This window comes from Jaculus jaculus, chromosome 12 (genome assembly GCF_020740685.1).
Source record: "Jaculus jaculus isolate mJacJac1 chromosome 12, mJacJac1.mat.Y.cur, whole genome shotgun sequence".
Classification (NCBI taxonomy): Eukaryota; Metazoa; Chordata; class Mammalia; order Rodentia; family Dipodidae; genus Jaculus; species Jaculus jaculus.
Genome location: NC_059113.1, coordinates 64,748,345 through 64,768,749, shown reverse-complemented (window position 1 = coordinate 64,768,749; position 20,405 = coordinate 64,748,345). Strand labels below are relative to the sequence as shown.

The following is a 20,405-nucleotide window of genomic DNA, read 5'->3' as shown; positions in this document are numbered from 1 at the left end:
TTTCCACATAAACTTGATTTCAGACTAACGAAGTTTTACTGTATAGATGGTTCAACTAGGGACTTTCAAGCAGCCAGCAAATTCTTGAGGTATGGCTATTATAAACCTCATGTTGCTTTTATTTTGGAAAATGCTTTTAGAAACCAGTTATCATAATTTAAATTAACATGTTAATAAGAGGATAATTAGCTTAGAATTAAGAAAGATAAAGGTAAGGAAACAAGTCCATTTGAAAACTGCTCAAATGTAAAAGGGTGATCAAGAACCTCACATCAAAAATAGGAGAAGAGGCTGACAAACTATCTTAGTTAATCATACAAAAACACTGTAATATACTCTTTTGTAATAACCTTATGTAGTCCACAGAGTGACTTAATGACAGTATAGAATGTACACTATCATTGGCCATTAAAAACACATGCTAGTCTGATTACGTACAGTGCACAGTGAGGTTGACAGAATCTTGATCTTCTCCTACAAGATTTTCTGCCACACAAGAGATTTGCTTTCCACTGTCATCAGATGAAATGTTAGTTATCCTTAAGGATCCCTGTGTATGGCTTGTTTCATTCTAAAAATTAATTAACAGACAAAAGTAACCTTGGTTAGGAATGATCTCAAATGTTGATGTTTCTTTCCTAAGTAGAGAAAACACACATACACACACAGTTTCTCTGCTTGACTTGGATTCAGGTAAGGGGAAATTACTCTCTCACTCTAGGCTTCAATTGCTTAACATATGAAGTTTACTTAATCCTGAATTCTTACCAACCTTCCTCTAATGACACAAAAATCTCATTATGGACATAAAGATGCTCAAACCTAATGTGAATATAATAAAAAATAATGCAAACTTGCAAAAGACTTTTCTAATTAACAAATGGAAAACAAATGTTCATAAAAATTGGTTGTAAATTTCTAAATGTGGGCTTAGAAAATATTACATGGTCATCAGCAGGCTTAAAACAATCTCAGGTAATAAAACTTCTTCATTGTCATTCTATTGGACAGAGGTAAATCAAAACCTTACCATATGTTTGGAAACCAAATTTCCAACATTCCAGTAGATATTAGGAAGAGGCTCGCCTGCCACACTACAGGACAATGTCACAGACTTGCCTTCCTCCACAGTGAGGTTAGGTGCAGCCACATGTGCAGATGGCAAACCTGTGAACAAAAGCAAAAACAAAAACTGATACAAATACTTACAATCATAATCAAAATAATAGCAACAATTTGAGAACTCTTTATGCTTTCAAATCCATCTTTTACTTTCTAAGTTAAAAAAAAACATAAAGTTGTTAAATTAAAAAATGTAATGTGGATAAAAAACACTCGGTAATTAGAGTTTAAATGTGCTATATTTATTGAAAATATTACTGTAGAAAGCCACTTTATTTAAAAACCTAGTAGTGTATAGAGTTTGGTAGTCCCCCTGTTTTCCTATTCTTCAAGTACTAATCCAGTTTTATTATGAAAATAAATTTGTGCCTATAAATCAACATTGTGTCTCATTTATGCCTCTTCCTTTTCACTTTTTGATAGTATAAACAAAAGGATAAGATTCACTTACATTTTTATATAAATCCAAGTTTGCATTAATTCTAATATTTAAAAACCCACAATGAAATGTAAAGTTTGAAAGAGGCAAACCATTGAAGAAAATGTGGTTTCAAAGCTTTTTTATTCCCCCCCAGGGATGAAGCTTGAACTATTGCAGTGTTAGAATGACTCCAACATATATGTCAATTACTATGAATAAAATTGATCATAATGTTATATTAAAGATAAAAATGAAATCTTAACACAAGGAAAGTTCTTTTGAAAAGCCCTAACAACTATCTGTCAGGGGAATTGTTGGGCATTACAAATATTTAAAATTTTTTTTCACATTTCAGCACAGTGTGTTTTTTATATCCTTACATTTTTACATTTTGAAAGCTATGTGTTCTTTATTTTCATTGCTGCTGCTATCACTTTCAACAAAATATCTCTCCTATGAGGTGTGCATACTGTTTTAATGACTAGGAACCAATTATGTTTTAAATACAGGTGGGTCTTGGAGGGCATGACAGTAAGACAGATCCTGCCAATCAACCTAATTCTTTTTTGGTATCAGAAACATTTTGGGCAGCTGTGTTCATCCCAATAGCAAACATCACAGAACTTGGATTGATCATTAACTTCCATGCAACCTGGAAGTCAGAAGGGGCAATTCATCATCAATAGCAATTAAATTGCAATTAAACCACCTCCTACAAGTAATCAGACCTGCCTTTTTTTTTTTTTTTTTTTTTTTTGGCTTTTCAAGATAGGCTCTCACTCTAGCTCAGGCTGAATTCATTATGTAGTCTCAAGGTAGCCGCAAACTTTCAGATCATCCTACCTCTGCCTCCTGAGTGCTGGGATTAAAGGTGTGTGGCACCTTGCCTGGCTCAGACCTGCCATCTTTACTCTGCCATGCAGAATCCTTTGGTATGGTACTTCTTATAGGAAAGTTATCATTCTATACTAAAAATTTGAAATCATACTAGAAAAAATTTGTACAATGTGTGTGAATAGTGTTTCTATTATTCAGAAAGGTAAACCAATCAAATTTGCTTTTCAGGAACTAGCAAGACCTCTTTACAACTGTTCCTTTATTTTAGAAAGAAATATTACATCATTCACAGGACTTCAAAGAGGCCCAAATATCCTTAACTATACAGGGTAATATGAAATGGCCAAGAAAGTACAATAAATAGAAATAGAAGTGAGCCTTCATCTTATTCCTAGCCTTGGGTGAGTCATTTTCTCCTCCTTTCAATTTCTTTACAACTTTTGTGATATGTAAGCATTCTAATTTGTTAAGGATCACATCAAGGCAAAATGCCCAAGAAGTCAGTGGTATTATTTAGTTATTTCTTTAATATATATATTTTATTGCTTAATTAGATATGCATATGTATTATATTATGAAAAGATAGATAAACTACTTTATGAAAAACATCACAAGTTTATGTGGATAGCACTATTTTCTGTTGCCAGAAGTACCCATTTCATCACTTTGTATTTCTTATTTTTGTATTGATATTTACCTCATTAAATATTATGCTTATATTGCTACTTATTGGATTTTCTCTTGCAGAATTACCTGCTAATAGCCCACCCAAAGAAGAGAACTAGGCTCTCTCATGTGAAATACCAGCTTTCCCCATGTGCTCACACGGACTCAAGACAGTTCTGTCTTTTCATCTTTTGCTGTGAACTTACATTGCCTAGTGAAGACATAAATTTTACTGATACACAACCTTACCATTAACTATGCCATCTAAAAAGTACTAAATATCACACTTCACAAAATGCAAGACAGCCCTGTTATATGTTACACTAATAAAGAAAAGCAAATGTTAGTTAAGTATAATTGAATATTGGATATTTTAAACAGCTCATAAAATATTTTTCTTTTCTCACTTAGTTCCCATCTTTTTGTATATTTGCTCTATGCCTTTAATTTTTTCTTATAAGTATTTTCATTCCTCTGTATTATTTTTAGCTTCCAGGCTCTTTTGTTTCATGGATACAATATCTCTTCTTCACTCTAAAATATTAATTAGAATTTCTTTTGCAGTTTTCTTCAGTCAGTTGTAACAAGTTTGATTTCTTAAAATTTTGGAGTTATCCTCATCCTCTCTTTGATTGTTCTGTGTTTATATTTCATATATTTGCTTATCCATGGCTGTCCACATACCTTTAAGAATACATTACCCACTTATTAATGTGTTATTAGCTGTTTTACTGGGCATTTTGGAGGGGGGCAAGGATACTTTCAAATTATGTAGCCCAAAGAAAGAATTGTTGGACATTCTTAAAATATGTTGTTTGGATAAGAAAGGAGACTAGAAATATAAGACATTACTATGAAAACCCATCATGTTACCTATGTGTGTTATAACCTCAACTCTACCTGTTTTATTCTTGTTAGAAGATTAATCTCTAATTTTCTGATAAGGAAATAAGGACACAGTGTCCATGGAACAAAGAAATGTTGAACATAAGTGTGTTACAGGCTTGTGGACAATATCCTTCCATACTATCACCTATATTCTTATATTATTACATATCTCACAATGAATTTCCCTTTAGTTACCAATATTCCCAGTCATTAAGTCAGTTACGACTCATCCCTCTGCTTTTGTAACTAATAACTTTTTGTGCTTTGTTGACTCCTGTTTTCCTTGTGTTTATAGATTTATTTCCTTGCTCTGGAGAGACCTGGGGAGCCAAGTCCCTAATGGAGCCTTTTCTAGAGGAATGCACCCTCTCCTTTATTCAGACACTAACCAAGGAGCATACAAACATCCCTTTTGACATCTCAAGTACAAATATTTGAGTTACATACTACCCTTCATAAGTATATCTAATAATTGATATATTTTCAGCCCAGGAACATTAAAATAAAGATATCTCAGTAGGAAGTCTATGTTAAAATATTAATTTCTGGGCTGGAGAGATGGCTTAGCGGTTAAGCGCTTGCCTGTGAAGCCTAAGGACCCTGGTTCGAGGCTCAGTTTTCCAGGTCCCACGTTAGCCAGATGCACAAGGGGGCGCACGCGTCTGGAGTTCGTTTGCAGAGGCTGGAAGCCCTGGCGTGCCCATTCTCTCTCTCTCCCTCTATCTGTCTTTCTCTCTGTGTCTGTCGCTCTCAAATAAATAAATAAATAAATAAATATTAATTTCTCCTATAAAATTTAACTGAGTCATTTTTCTTCAAGCTTCAGTCTATATGAATAACATCTCTGAAAATGTTTATTTGTAGTAAGAGTAATCTTGACATTTGTTGGATACTCCTGGAGCCAGATCCTTTTGTCTGTATTTTGTTGTCTTATTTAGTCCTTATCACCAGTCTTGAAGATTAATATCTTGTCCTTGTTTAATTAATAAAGTTTAAAAGTTTTATAGAGGTCAAATAGTATCTTTCAAAGTTGTCCAATTCAATGTAGACCTGCCTGGGATGTATAACCAAAGCAAAGGGTCATCACCATTATAATACACTACCTCCTAGGCTGCACACATCAATTCTAGCATAGACTATAAATACTCTAGCATGCCCATGATCTATTTTGATTAAGTAAAAATAATTGTGTACCTATTTTGTGGAGAAAGAATGCATTGCCTTCAAGTTCAAAGAAATTCTAGCACCCCATGACAGAAATTTCCAAAGGAATCGTACAAAGTTGGCCACATATAAATGTTATAAATAAAAATTTTTCTACAAGTAAATAAGCACCTGCCTCACACTGATTCTACAGCACTAATATTCTGGCCAAAGATTCAGTAAGGGAAACAAAAATCTGTACTTGAAATATAACTTGAGGCTTAATTACCACAATAAAAATGAATTGGCAAACATGAATAACCAAGGCAATATAAACCAATTGCCAGGCACTACTTCCTGGCTTAATAAGATTTCAAATCAGCACAAGTACAGAGCAAAACCCAGCAGTGTTTCCAAGAGCTGTTAGCACCACTGAGATGGATCTTGAAACTCCTTATCATACAGACCACATTAGGTAAAGGGTTTTGGACAATAGTTCAGTTAGCCTTCTTAAACATAACAGGGGCCAGAGAAATTACCTAGTCTATGAAACTTTCCCTCAAAGAGTGTTGTGAAGGAATATAATTTCTTTAGATGTACTTGGAGTTAGAGAATATAAGGTTAATTAAAAAGAAGACGGAGGGGCTGGAGAAATGGCTTAGCACTTAAGGTGCTTGCCTACAGAGCCAAAGGATCCAGGTTTGATTCCTTAGTATCTACATGGAGCCAGATGGACAAGGTGGCACATGTGTCTGGAGTTAGTTTGCAGTGGCCAGAAGCCCTGGTGCATGCTTTCTCTCTTAAATAAATAAATAAAGAATTTTTTTTTTTTTTTTTAAAGAAGAGAGTGGACTGGAGAGATGGTTTAGTGGTCAAAAGGCCCTTGCCTGTAAAGCCAAAGGACCTAGTTTTGATTCCCCAGGACCCACATAAGCCAGATGCACATGGTGGCACATGTGTCTGGAGTTCATTTGCAGTGGCTGGATGCCCTGGCTCACCCATTCTCTCTCTCTCTCCTTCTCTTTCCCTTTCTCTGCCTTTGACCCTCTCAAATAAATAAATAAAAATAAGAAGGAAGGAAAAGAGGGAGGGAGAGAGGGAAGGAGAGGAGGAAGGGCTTGGTGTCACAAAATATATATTAGCATATGAATATGACAGTTCCCAGAAGTCTTGCTATGGAAAAAAAACATATTTAATTTCCATTGGTATATTCCCCAAACTGATTTGAGTATATAGCCATTTGTTTGAATTTTATTGTAACTTTATTTCACATTAAGGCAATTTGAAAAAATATATAAAATATTTAAATCCAGACACAAAATACATTTAATACTAAATATTCACTTTGACAATAGTAATAACATTAATATAAGCTAATATTTGTTGAGTAGCTAATATTGCTAGGCTTCATCTTAAGTATTTCCGTGTATTAACTTTTTGGTTATCCTAACAGTCTAAGAAAGTAGGTGCCATTAGTATCCACATATCCAGGTGAAGAAACTAAAGTGTGCCAAGTGTCACTATTAAAGAGCTGACAGCATTAGTCTGACCTACAGCTCTCTGCTGGTGGCCTTAACCAACCATCTTTAGCTCCATCCTTTGTGGGGATCATTGAGGTTCTGCTTCCAACCACAAGGGCATGCTTTTCAGGAGCTGAACATATAGACTAGGTCCTTCAGCCACTAGTTCAAGGTATCTAGGTCATCCCTTTCTAATAACTGAAAAAAAAAATTCAAAGCTGTAGTTATTTTAAATAATTAACTAAAAAAAGTCAAGTTTGAACCTTTACCAGAATGTCACAATGATATTTTGTTTCAACTTGTTTCAGTAATTCTGAGCTCTACTCACCCATGATGGGCTATAATTCCACATAGAGAAAATAGAAAATATTGAAGTAAATCATGATTTTCATCTGACCTAAATCTTCTCCCTTCTCCCTTCAGCTGTGCTTGCAGGAACAACTTAGAGCAAATACATATTTGGCTACCCAGTTAATTCTCTCTTGAAAGACTATTAAAAATCTAAAACCTTGTTCTCTACCCTTATATTTTTGTGCATAGCTTCCAGTTACTTTGCCTCCTAAGCAAACATAATCTACAAGCAGGAATGAAGCCAGAATGAACCAGACCTGTTTAGAAGTAACTGCTTTACTCCTTCTTGTAAAATGACAGAAAATTAGCAAAGCTTCTTGTCAAGCTCAAATTGAAAATTGTGCTTCTAAGCTTTTGTGAGCCATGTCATGATAGTGATGGTCGCTACACAGCTTCATTTGGCATTCTCCCAAGAGAAAGTTGAAAGAAAGCAGAAAAGAAAGAATGAATGAATGAAAGAAAGAAAGGAAGGGAGAGAATGAAAGAATCAATGATGGGCTTTATTACTTTATTTTAAGGCTAAAAGCTAATATCTCATAAGAAAATGAGATGCTAAAGTGGACTCTATGTTTCTCAGGAAGAAAGAAACAAAATTGTTAAGGTGCTATACTACCTTAACCTCCATTTTCACACCAAGCATTAGAACAGTATTTCTTTTTAACACTAACACAGAAGAATTACTATCAAACTATTTACTGGGGTAAAAAACATACAAAAGGATTTTCTAGATATAAGCTAAACCGACATGTATGCTACAAACTGGCTGAAGCCCCAAAATTAAAGATTAAAAAGAAACAAATTTAATTAAATCAATTTAATTCAACCACCACCCTGGCTTTTCTGTCTAAGCACCTATGGGCCTTGACCATTGTACATAGCTAGGTTGTTGATTATGTTTTGATGAGTTTCTCCACTTAAAAATTTGGAAAAATAAAATTTAGATTGTCATTATAAGTAATAAGAATCCGAAGGCATGTCTGATTTTAACCCCGAGGATTGTTAGGTTGTTTTCTACAGTAACTGCACAACTCATGAACTGACACCTTACATTCACTATGGGGCTGTCATTCTCCATAGCAGCTAGTTGCTAGTGAAATGAGTTAAGTGATTGATTTACAGGACCCAGAAGAATTTCTTCTTTCTTAAATGTATTTGCCATCTATGTGGAACAGAACATTTAAGCCTGAAAAGATTGTTCAGTGGTTAAATGTGCTTCGTACACAAGCATGAGGGCCCACGAGGCTATGAAACTGCCCAAGTTCAAATAATCAGGCCCCATGTAGACAGCTGGGAAAGATCAGGTCTGTAACCCCAGTGACACCAAGGAAAGCAGAGACCAATTAATCACTGAGACTCATGAAATAAAGTATCACTAAGAGATTTTGTCTCAAAATAAGAATGAGTAAAAGAGTTACACCTGACATTCTGCCCTAGCTACCACAGAGAAGCACCTCCCTCACTGCAGGTAAGCACATGGAGCTCTATAAGAACATATTCACATGCATACACCACACATATCACACATATACACTATGCACACATATACACATAAGCAAAAAAGTACAGAATACTTTATTCAATGTTAATACCTGCTGAGAAACTTTCATTCCAGATTAAGATTAAATCATAATTATAGTTAAAAATTGAAATATAGGACTGGAGAGATTGCTCAGCACTTGATAAACTTGCCTACAAAGCCTAAGGACCTGGGTTTGATTCCTCAGTACCCATGTAAACCAAATATACAAAGTGACTGGAGTTTGCTTCCAGTGGCTAGAGGCCCTGGTGTCCCTCTTCCCAACTCTCTAAATGGTATGCCATTATCTATATATCTCTGCTTATAAACAAACAAACAATAAATAAATACTGAATTTAAAATTCAAGAAGAGGGACTAGTTGGAAATAACAGGTGGTTCAGTGGATGAGGGGTGGGTAGGGTATAAAAATGCATTTTCCGAAAGGGATTATGATCAAGATACATTACATACATGTATAAAATTATCAACATAAAAATTTACAAATATCACTGTTTCTTAATAATTCCATTTGACCAGAGGTAATGACCGTAAATGTTCTACTACAAATGACAAACATGAAAAAAATTAAAATACTAGGTCATAATCATTTTATTTGAAACACTAAAAGAAATTCGGCTTGGTGCCAAATAATTGTAATCCCAGCATTTGGGAGGCTGAGGCACAATTATTGCTGCAAATTCAAGGCCATCCAGAACAACATAGTATGATCCTATCTCACCACCTCCACTCACACCACACACACAAAGTGGCAGAGATATTTTAATAGGGAATGATGAGTCAGCACAACTCAGCAACATTATCTACCCTCACTAGCTCTTGTAGGATCCATTTCTGCCTTAAGGAACATTATTCACATCCATTTTATCTCAGTGAATGTGTAAATTACATGAATATGTTCTGTTGTTTTGCAATTAATAATTTTTCTAATGCTTAAAAGGCCTTGTGGAGAAACAGATCACAACTGGTTTCACACTATCAATAAATTTATAGTCATTCGCTGCAGGTGGGGAGTATCAGAAAAATGTTGTGAGACATTTTGTTATGTGAATGATGCAGTTTAATCTCCAGCCCCACCTCCATGTTTGGCTGTTCATAGTAAAGTTCAATGTGATGAAGACAAAAATGCAAAGGGAAGCTGAAAAATGCTAAGCAAGGAACAATCTGGTAGGGAATATCTGATATGTTTTGCATATATCACAATTGTTTTTTCGTAGTAAGTGCTTACTGTATAGTGCAGGCTGACATGGAGCTCACTGTATAATCTGAAGCTGGCCCTGCACTCATAGTGATCCTCCTACCTCTGCCTCCTAAGTGCTAGAATTAAAGGCATGTGCCATCATGTACTGCTTTTTTTTTATTTTTCTTTACTTATTCTTAATTAATTATTATTTTACTTAACAAAAATATCCACACACACAAAGGAAGTCAGAAAACAGAGATCTCAACCAAGGATGCCTACTCCCAAAATGGAAGCCTCCAATGAAATCATAGAGGAAACAACAGAAATTGAATCCCAAAGTGAAAACACAATAAGCTATGTGACCCTGATCAAGAGAATTACTGAACTAGAAGCAAATGATCAAAAAATGAACAACTACATAAATGAAATTTAGCAGCACTGTCTCTTAGAGCAGTCAGCTTTTGTTACCAGGCTTAACTTAATTGAAGAAAACATTAGAAACATCCAAATAGATGTAAATGAATTGAAGGTGAATCAACAAATGGAAGATCTCAATAACCAATTGTTTAACCTTAATAAAGACTTGATCAGATACAAGAATGAATTCCAGGAAGCATCAAAAATCAGAACTCGAACTGAAATCATACCTCAAAAAAGAGATGGACATTATGAAAAATAATACAACAGAAAACAAAAATCAAAAGGACTTATAAAAACCTCCCTAGAACCACTCACTAACAAGAGTTATGTGTGCAGAAGACAGGATCTCTGGCCTGGAAGACAAGACTGAAAAAATTTATTAGGAGGTCAAAAACTTTGCTATGTTCAACAAATCATGTGCATAGAATATGAGGGAAAACACCAAACCACATAAAGAAACCCATTATGCCAAGGATTAAATCAAACCTCACAGTTGCAACCTTAAATAGTAACAGTCTTAAGTCATCAAGCAAAAGTTGCAAGTTAGCAGGGTGGATCAGAAAAAATGGGCCCCTCTGTCTGCTGTCTCTAGGAAACGCATCTCACCACTAAATACAGACACTTCCTCAGGATGAAAGGATAGAAAATAATAGTCCAGGCAAATGAAAATAAGAGACAGGCAGGTGTTGCTAATTAATATCTGATAAAATAGACTTCAAACCAAAAGTAAAAAGGACAAAAAAAGGCCACTTTTTACTCAGCAAGGGAAAAATTCAACATGAGGACATCACAGTCATACAACAAGAGACACATCATAATCTCCACTGGAGACTGAACAATACACTTTTAAGCAATGAGTGGGTTGTAGAAGAAATCAAAAAAGAAACTGTAAAATTTATAGAAATGAATGTTAATAAAAACATAACTTATCAAAATTTATAGGAAACAATGAAGGCATTCCTAGGGGGAAAATTCATAGCACAAAACATCTTCATAACACAGATAGATCTCAAATCAATAACTTAAGTACACACCTAAAGTTATTGGAAAAACATGAATAATCCAACCTTAAGAGCTCTAGACAGAAAGAAATAAACAAGAGCAGAGCAGACATTAGTGAATTAGAAACAAAGAAAACAAGTAAGAAAATCGTGAAAGAAAGAGCTGGATCTTTGAAAAAATAAACAAAATTGATAAACCCATGGCCCATTTGATCAAGCCAAAAAGAGAGAAGTCTCAAATTAACAAAATCAGAAATGAAAAAGGAGAGGTTACAAGTGACATCAATGAAATTGGAATAATCATCAGGACATACTTCTAAAATGTCTACTCAATATAATTAGATAATTTGAGAGAAATGCATAAATTTTTTAGACACATACCATCTACAAAAATTAAACTCAAAGAAGATTAATCTTCTAAACAAACCCATTATATCCATCAATATTGAAAAGGTAATCAAAAAACCTCCCCCAAATGAAAAGCCCAGAACCAGATGGCTTCTCAACCAAATTCTATGAAGCCTTCATTGAAGAACAGAAACCATTTTTTCTCTGAATGCTTCACATAACTAGAGAACTGTTAATCCTCCCAAACTCCTTTTATGAAGTTAGCATCACCCAAATACCAAAACCAGACAGAGATGCAACAAGATAGGCTTATATCCCTAATGAGTTAAATGCAAAGATCCTGAATAATGGCAATTCTAACAGAAACAATGTACTGATTAAATGTAATACCAATAAAAATTCTAGTATCATTCTTCACGGAGATAGAAAGAATGATCTCAAAATACAATTCATATGGAATGACAGCAGGCCTCAGCTCTCCAAACATAACCTCAGCAAAAGAAGCATCTCCAAAAGCATTACCATACCCAATCTAAAGCTATATTACAAAGCCATAGTGATATTAACAGGATGGTATTGACATGAGAACAGAAAAATAGAACAATTGAACAGAATTTAGGACTCAGTGTTTAAGCCAAGTAGCTACAGCTACTTAACCTTTGACAAAGGTGCCAACAACGTAGACTGAAGGAAAGACAGGTTTCAACAAATAGTACTGGACAAATTGTATAACCACATGCAGAAAAATGAAACTAGACCCACTCATCTCATCATGAACAAAAATCAACCCCAAAATGGACTAAAGACCTCAGTATAAGACCTTATACACTTCATCTACTTGAGGAAAAAAATAGGAAGAACTCTCTCTGGATGTGGTGGTGCATGCCTTTAATTCTAGCACTTGGTGGTTAGTGGTTAGGAGAACTGCTCTGAGTTCAAGGCCACTCTGAGACTACATAGTGAATTCCAAGTCAACCTGGGCCAGAGTGAGACCCTACCTTGAAAAAACAAACAACAACAACAACAAAAGAACTCTCCACCATATACAAGTGGAAAAATACTTCCTGCACAATATCCCAGTAGCCAAGGAAATTAAACAATCAGTCAACGAATGGATCTCATGAAGCTAAAAAGCTTTTGCACAGACAAACACACCATAAGCAAAACCAATAGATTACCCATAGAATGATAGAAATATTTTTGCAGGCTATATCACTGACAGAGTGCTAATATATGGAATTTACAAAGAAATTAAAAAAAAAACAACAACTAGGTAATAAAAACTCAAAAAAATGAGGTATAGAACTGAATAGGGAGTTCTCAGAGGAAGGAATACAAATGGCTAACACACACTTCAGAAATGTTCAGTTTCCTTTTTTTCTCTCTCTTTCTCCCTCTTTCTCTCTTAAATATAAATAAAAATAAAATGTTTTTTTTTTAAGGGCTGGAGGGATGGATTAGCCTGCAAAGCTAAAGGGACCAGGTTTGATTCCCCAAGACCCACATAAACCAGATGCACAAGGTGGCGCATGCTTCAGGAGTTCGGTTGCAGCAGTGAAAGGCCCTGGAGTGCCCATTCTCATTCTCTCTCTCCCCACCTCTCTCTCTATGTTTCTGCCTCTTTCTCTCTCAAATTTAAATAAAAAATAAAATATTTTTTTTTAAAAAGAACTACAGTGAGACCCTACCTCAATCCCCGCCTCCCCAAAAAGGTTCAACATCCCAAACCATCAGGGAAATGCAAACTAAAACAGTGAGTTGTTGGCTAGGGAGGTCCCTGTTGTCTCCAAAACATTATAGGCTATTGCCAAGGCCCTTGGTTTCCCATAAGAAAGAGGTAAGGCCCTATTGCTGAGGATTTCACATGCCTGAGCAGCAAAGTCACTAAGAAATCAAGCTGAGCTGAGCAGAAAACCTTTTTCCTGTAGCCCAGCCAGCTGAAAGTTGGAAAAATATTGCACTGCATGCAGCCTAATGGAGACAGAAGTCATCAGCAATGAAAGAAATGGACACTGGAAACCTCAAGTTTGGCCAGATAGGCCAAATGACTGAATAAGTACAATAGTGGCATGTCTGGTCTGGGGGAAACAACTGCTCTCTAATTGGACTGAAGGCCCATCTATAGGAATTCATGCCTGGTACTGAAAACCTAATCAAAACCCTATGGCTGGGGAGTTTCTGAGCCTTAGGGTTATAAAGCTTGCTCTTGTCTGGATAAATGCATATGTTACTCTCACCAAATTGCCCGGAAAGCACTACACTTAATGCTCATATTCATATATTAATGCTAACCTCACTTCTGGCTAGAGAAGCTTATCTTTTTAGATGGCAATGACCACTGGGATGATGCAAAAGTCAACACAGTGCTTAGAAGAAGGGATGGAGGAGTGTCCAGCACTGAAAGATCTCACACCCTCCAAGGCTCAGGGCCCATTGCAGAAGAGGTGGGGGAAAGAATATAAGAGCCAAAGGAAGGGTGCCACTCCTTACATACAACTGTCTGGACAGAAATTGGCCTCAATATCCAAGACCTCGCAGTGCCTAGCAATACTTGCACAAGATCCTCATAATAGGAGGAATAAAAAGATAATGACATCAAATTAAAAGAGAGACTAATGGAGAGAGGGAGGGGATATGACAGAGAGCAGAGTTATGAATGGGAAAGCGGGGGAGGGGAGGGAAATACCATGGTTTGTCTGTAAGTACTGTTGTCAATTAAAATGTATATACATATTAAAAATATATATGCATATTAATAAAAAACAAAAGAACAACTATGTGATTATACCTTACTCCAGTAAGAATAGTAATCAGTAAAAAGTCAAATGAGGGCTGGAGAAGATGGCTTAGCAGTTAAAGCATTTGCATGCAAAGCCAAAGAACCCTGGTTCAATTCCCCAGGACCCACACTCATAAGCCAAATTTATAAGGTGGCACATGCATCTGGAGTTTATTTGCAGTGGCTAGAGCTTCTGGCATGCCCATTCTCTTCTCTCTCTCTCTCATAAATAAATAAATAAATAAAATATATTTTTATTTTTTTAAATCAAACAACAACAAATATTGTGGAAGAAGTGTGTAAAGAGGAACCCTGATTCATTGTTGGTGGGAATGCAAACTTGCACTACCACTATGGAAAACATTATAAAGATTCCTAAAAAAGATGAATATAGAACTACCAACAGACCCAGTTATTCCCTTACAGTGCATTTACCCTAAAGGCTCTATGCTTCACTACAGAGATATTTGCTCTACCATTTTTATAGATGCCAAATTTGTAATAGCTAAGAACTGTAATCAACCCAGGTACCCATGATTGGATGAATGGAAACATAATTGTGGCACATAGACACAATGGAATTCTACTCAGCAATAATTAAAGCATGATACAATGAAATTTGTAGGAAAATGAATGGACTTAGAATAGATCATATTCAGTGAATACCCACAATCACAGACAGGAAAATGCCACATGTTCTCACTCATCTGTGCTTCCTTACCTGGATCAGTTTGAGTTGCTGGCATATCAAATAGGCAAATTGAGGCCCAGACAATAGGGATGGAAGGGTTTGGGAGAAGGGGAAATGGAGGGTGGGGGAAAATATACACAAAATTAAACCCAAAATGAACTGGCACAATAAAAACCCTTCTCTTTCAAGACAGACTAAAAGTTATAACCCCCATCATCAGTACAGTGGAAGTATCTGAAAATAAGAGCCCTGGAGAGGGTGGAATGAAGCCTGATTTTAAAAACAAAAGTCTCTATGATTCACAGTACCAGAAATCTCCAAGGTCCCCCAAACAAGACAAGCTTCTGTTAAAGGATTTGATTACCACCTGAAGTAATAGGTGAGACCCTATTTCTGAAGACCATATGCTGCCAATGCAGAACACAGAGACACCTTGGGTGGAACCTTAAAGAGATTCAGTCCCCAGACAGTTATCTCATCAAGTGCTGGAAAGTGCTACATGCGCTACTGGGTGGAAATGACCTACAGTGGTGAGAATAAGAAGGGGTCTAATCTGTTCAGAAGCAACCAGCCTGATAAGAAGTACATGCTAGTCAGTGGTGGCACACAGCCTTGGTGGGTAACCAGTGGCTTTCTGATTGGCTAAGGAGATCAGCTCAGTGGAAAGGAACCCTTATCTGGAACTGGGAACCAGGTTTGAATTATATAGAGACAAAGATTATGCTCTCTAATGTCCAGCTCCTACTAGTCTTTGGCTAAAGGATGGACTCCCTAAATTAATAATGCTTATCCAATTTAACCTATGCTGACTTCACTCTCCATTGGAGATTTTTTTTTCCAGAATATAGTGATGCCTGAGGATATAAACCACCCCTCGCATGTTAGTCAAGGCCCAGGCAAAACCACAGAGGAAGTGGGGAGTTGAGCAAGAGTGCTGATTCTGTGGTGAGCCTGCCCAATCAGCACAGGGTGAAGGAGGCAAATGCTAAGGCTACTCAACACATACAAAGCAGAAATTCAGAGGCTTCTAAGAGCTCATCACTGAAGTAGACTTAAATCACACCCACCAAGGCTCAGGGAATTTTGTGGAAGAGGAGGCAGAAAGATTGTAAGAACTACAGGTTGGGATGTCATGCCCTGAGGCATTGACACCCCCCAAGTAACTGACTCCAGCTTCCCCACTGAATAATCCACAACCCCATGGGGAACACCAGCAACTCTACAGAGGAGGGTCCCCATGTGGAATGGCAGCAAGGAGGAGGGAAAAGATGGCACCAACACATGATGTATCCATACAAGCTATGTTCTTTTTTAAATTTTAAATTTATTTATTTGCAAGCAGAGAGAGAGAGAGAGAGAGAGAGAATATGGATGTGCCAGGGCTTCCAGTCACTGCAAACGAACTCCAGACACATGTGCCCCCTTATGCATGTGGCTAACGTGGGTCCTGAGGAGTCAAGCATTGAACTGGGGTCCTTACGCTTCACAGGCAAGCGATTAACTGCTAAGCCATCTCTCCAGCCCCATAAAAGCTATGTTCTTAATAAAAATAAAATAAAATAAAAAGAATTACAGTAAATGCTATGGTGGGCTCCAGAAAGAAAAAAAAGACAAATGGGAAAATGGAATTGAATTGAATTCTGGACCCAGATATAAACCCACATAGCTGTAGACTATGTGATTTTAACAAAGATGGCAAAAATATACATATATACATTGGAGATAAGATAACCTTAATAACAAATGGGGATATCCACATGCATAAACATCAGACGAAATCCCTATCTCTCAGCTTCTATAAAAATCAACTTCAAATGGATCAAAAACTTTAGTGGAATACCTGAAACACTGAAACTGATAGGAGGAAAATTAGAGAAATACTTCAAGATATAGGCTTATGTAAGGAGTTCCTAAATAGGACTCAGTCACTCAGGAAATAATAACAGCAATTGACAAATAGTATCTCATGAAATTTAAGGCTTCTTCTAACAAAGGAAACAATTGAGTGAAAAAGTAGTCTACAAAGTAGGGGAATTTTTTTCTAGCTATACATCTGAAAGAAGATTAAAATCTAGACTATACCCAAATAAAAAAAAAAAGAACACAAAACTGAATAAGAAAATAACAACCCAATCAGTAATACAAATAATAAATAATAGCTAATAAATTGATAGTTCTCCTAGGATGAATACAAATAGCCAATAAGCATATGAAAAAAAAAATGTTCAACATCCTTAGCCTTCAAAGAAACACAAATTAAAACTATGAGATTCTGTCTTGTAATAGTCAGAATTAAAATTACTGAGGCAACAGATAACAGGGCTGGAATGGTTCAGCAGGTAGAAGAGCATGCTGTGCAAGCATGAGTTTCTGAGTTCAATCCCCAGCACCCACGGGGAAGAAAAACAAGCATGGTTGCACATGCCTATAACCCCAGGGTAGTGGAAACAGAAGGAACTCTGGGTCGCCCTGGTCAACCAATCTAACTGAAAAGCAGTGAGATCTAGGTTTAGTGAGAGACTCAGCCTCAGGAAAATAAAGTGACAAGCAATATAGAAAAACACTGAGCTCTTCCTCTGGCCTCCACACATGCCTACAGGGTATGCACATATGCATGCATACACACACACACACACACACACACACACCCATACTATGCAATTAGAAATATGTGTATGAATTGAATCAGTCTCAGATAGACAAATATGTTTTCTCTTATATATGTTTCTTTCACTTTATATAGTTACCTAAAATCATGCACGTAAATACACGTGACTATAGAGTCAAAATTATCTAGGGGAGCAAAGGGACAAATAGTAAGGGGAGAGTAAGGAGGGTATGGGGGAAATGTACTCAAAGTGCATGATGTGGTTGTATGTAAATGTCTTTATGTGATCCGGTATCATGTATAATTAATATACACCAATTAATGAATACACATATAACTAAAAATAGATTGTGTATCATAATCATATTCTCTGAACTTTCCCTGTGTTTATTCATGCATGAATCTCAGTGTGCACAGCAGCCAGTCTTCTGGGGGTATAGCTGAGAAAGTACATTTAGGATCTTTACTTTGGCATTTATACAGGGATAAATTCCAGTTTCTTAAATACAAGCTTCTTCACACTGTTTCCCATTTAATGTACTGATGAATAGCCTATTATTTCACCTTTACACTTTTCAAATTACACTATATTTGTTGGTGATCCAGTTCTTTGAATCTATACATTTATATCTTCTGATAATAACTATGAAGTTTTACTCTTATTAAATAACAATATATGGACTCTGACACAATTGTTAAATAATTGTAAACATTTTCTTTAAATGATAGAAAAATAACTAATAAAAATAAAATTTTAGATAATAAAAAGCTGAGATTGGTGAAGAAGTATAGAGAAATAGCAGGCCTCCAATCTTCCAAGTTTCAAAAAGTCTAGATACCCACAAAAATTAGTTGTGAAATATGTGCAGAAGATATTTTTGCTTTCTAAAGTTTTCAAAACTATAGTATAACTTTAAAACAATTAAGGAAAGCAAATACTATCAATGAAAATAAAGGAAAGAAAAGAGAAAACACTACAGAAAAATAAGTAAAAGAATGTGAACATAATATGATAAGCATAGTAGATGATCCAAAAATATAAAGTTAAAAAGTAATGGCATCATTTTAAGACAGATAATACTAAAATGTTAGCTAAAATTAAGGCTTAGCTTTTTAGGGTGGTTAGAAATGGATGAGACCAATTTTAAAGGCACAAATCATATAAATTAAAAAGTCAGATCATATAAATTAAAAATCTTCCTACTATGTACTCTGGAAAAAACTTTTGCGTGTGTACATATGTACAATAGATATGGATAAAGATAACTGGAGATACACTATTACAGCAGTAAAATGGGAAGTAAGCCAAATTCCCACCAAATAGTACTCTTAATGTCATTATGATATTCTCTACCATGAATACCATGTGATGACCTAAAAGAGTATAATATATCTGCCACTATTGAACTGAAGTGATTACAAATAAAAACACAAGCATTTATGTGAAATATAGAAAATTATTTTTATAAAAAAATGCATCCACATTCTATATGCAATTAAAAGTAAGTAAAACAACTAAAATAATAAGAATAGATAAGGAAAGAATGCAAAAATTGCAGAACACAAAAGTAGTAGAAAAATAAGCATGTTAATAAATGTGACAAAGTCTTAAAATATTGCTTTTAACAAGCATTGCTGACATTGAAATGAATTATGCATGTGACCATTTAGTCCTTGTCCATCAATCAAATTTGTGTTGTCCTGGTTATGGACTGAAAAATCTCATTCTTATATGCATAAGTCATTCAAATTAATTGTATAAAAATTGTAATAAAAATTATTAAAAATTGATGAATAAAGCACCAGTTCATTTCCTATACTACCACATAAGTGTAAGGGCATCCCTACAATCTTTTCAAGGCAATGTGGCCAAAAAGTAAGTTTAAAAAACTACAGTTGGTTTCAGGCAGGGGTAGATATCTACTCAAAAGCAGCTTACAACATGAGAGCAGAAGTTGTATATTCCCTCTTCCGTCACTAAACACTGAGGGGACCAAAGTAGTCATAATAACTATAGAGACTTGGGAGCAAGCCAAAGGGCCAGGTGACTCAGCATTGAATATCTTGTCCCTCTACCTTCTTCCAGCAGCACAAATGTACACCAGCACAGAGAATCCTGGTATCAGTTGGGAAAATATATATATTAAAATATTTTTTTAATGTGTTGGTTGGCAAAAAAGTCCAAAAAACACTAAGAGAAGCTAGAAAGAAAACAAAGCCTAATACCCAAAGATGATGCAAAAAAGCTCCATTTGTGATTAAGAAATCTGTGGGAAGTGCAATCTTCTAAGGTCATTTAGGGTAAGAACAAACACTCATCTTTTCGTTATTTTTACATGTTCTTTAAAAGTAAATGGTTACTATATTTTTCTTAAATAAAAATAGACTTCAAATAAGGACTTGTAAAAATAGATGTAATCATCTATGCACAGACTCTTATGTACAAGAATCAGGCTTTCTGTGATATCATCAGCCGTCAGGCAGGGGTGGACATAATTGTTTGTGAACTTGTAAGCTATTTGATTTCTGATTAAAATTTCAATGAAGAAATAACTTGCCCATGTGGGTATCGTGAAGTTGCCACAGGACAGTAAAATCATCATCATGATGCTTTCATCTTCCTCCCGTACAACACCCTAGCTCTCACATAGACTTGAGATTTTTGTCATATGGCACCCTTTAAAATTCTGAGATGGAAATGCTGGGAGAGGAGTAGAAGGTAACTGTAAAGTGAGGAATCTTGACCTTGAGAGTTACAGATGTGGCAGTGAAGCAAGTTTAAAGAAATGTGCACTTGAGCTACATTTACTTGAGCTTCCTAGACACACAGGCAACACCCTGAGATTCTGCCCCTTTACATGTCTTGAGTGTCAACCGAGTACACAGGTGACC

General features: G+C 35.8%; 1 protein-coding gene across 8 annotated transcripts in view; it reads right to left on the bottom strand.

The window, feature by feature from the left end:
• Ntrk2 (neurotrophic receptor tyrosine kinase 2) overlaps positions 1-20,405 on the bottom strand; it is a 426,243-nt gene that overhangs the window by 370,250 nt on the left and 35,588 nt on the right. For all 8 annotated transcript variants that reach the window (XM_045131575.1, XM_045131576.1, XM_004667007.2 and 5 more), the window contains 2 exons: positions 1,031-1,167; positions 439-571 (listed from right to left, as the gene is read on the bottom strand). In XM_045131575.1, the coding sequence (XP_044987510.1) occupies positions 439-571; positions 1,031-1,167 (270 nt within the window). The remainder of the gene's footprint in view (positions 1-438; positions 572-1,030; positions 1,168-20,405) is intronic.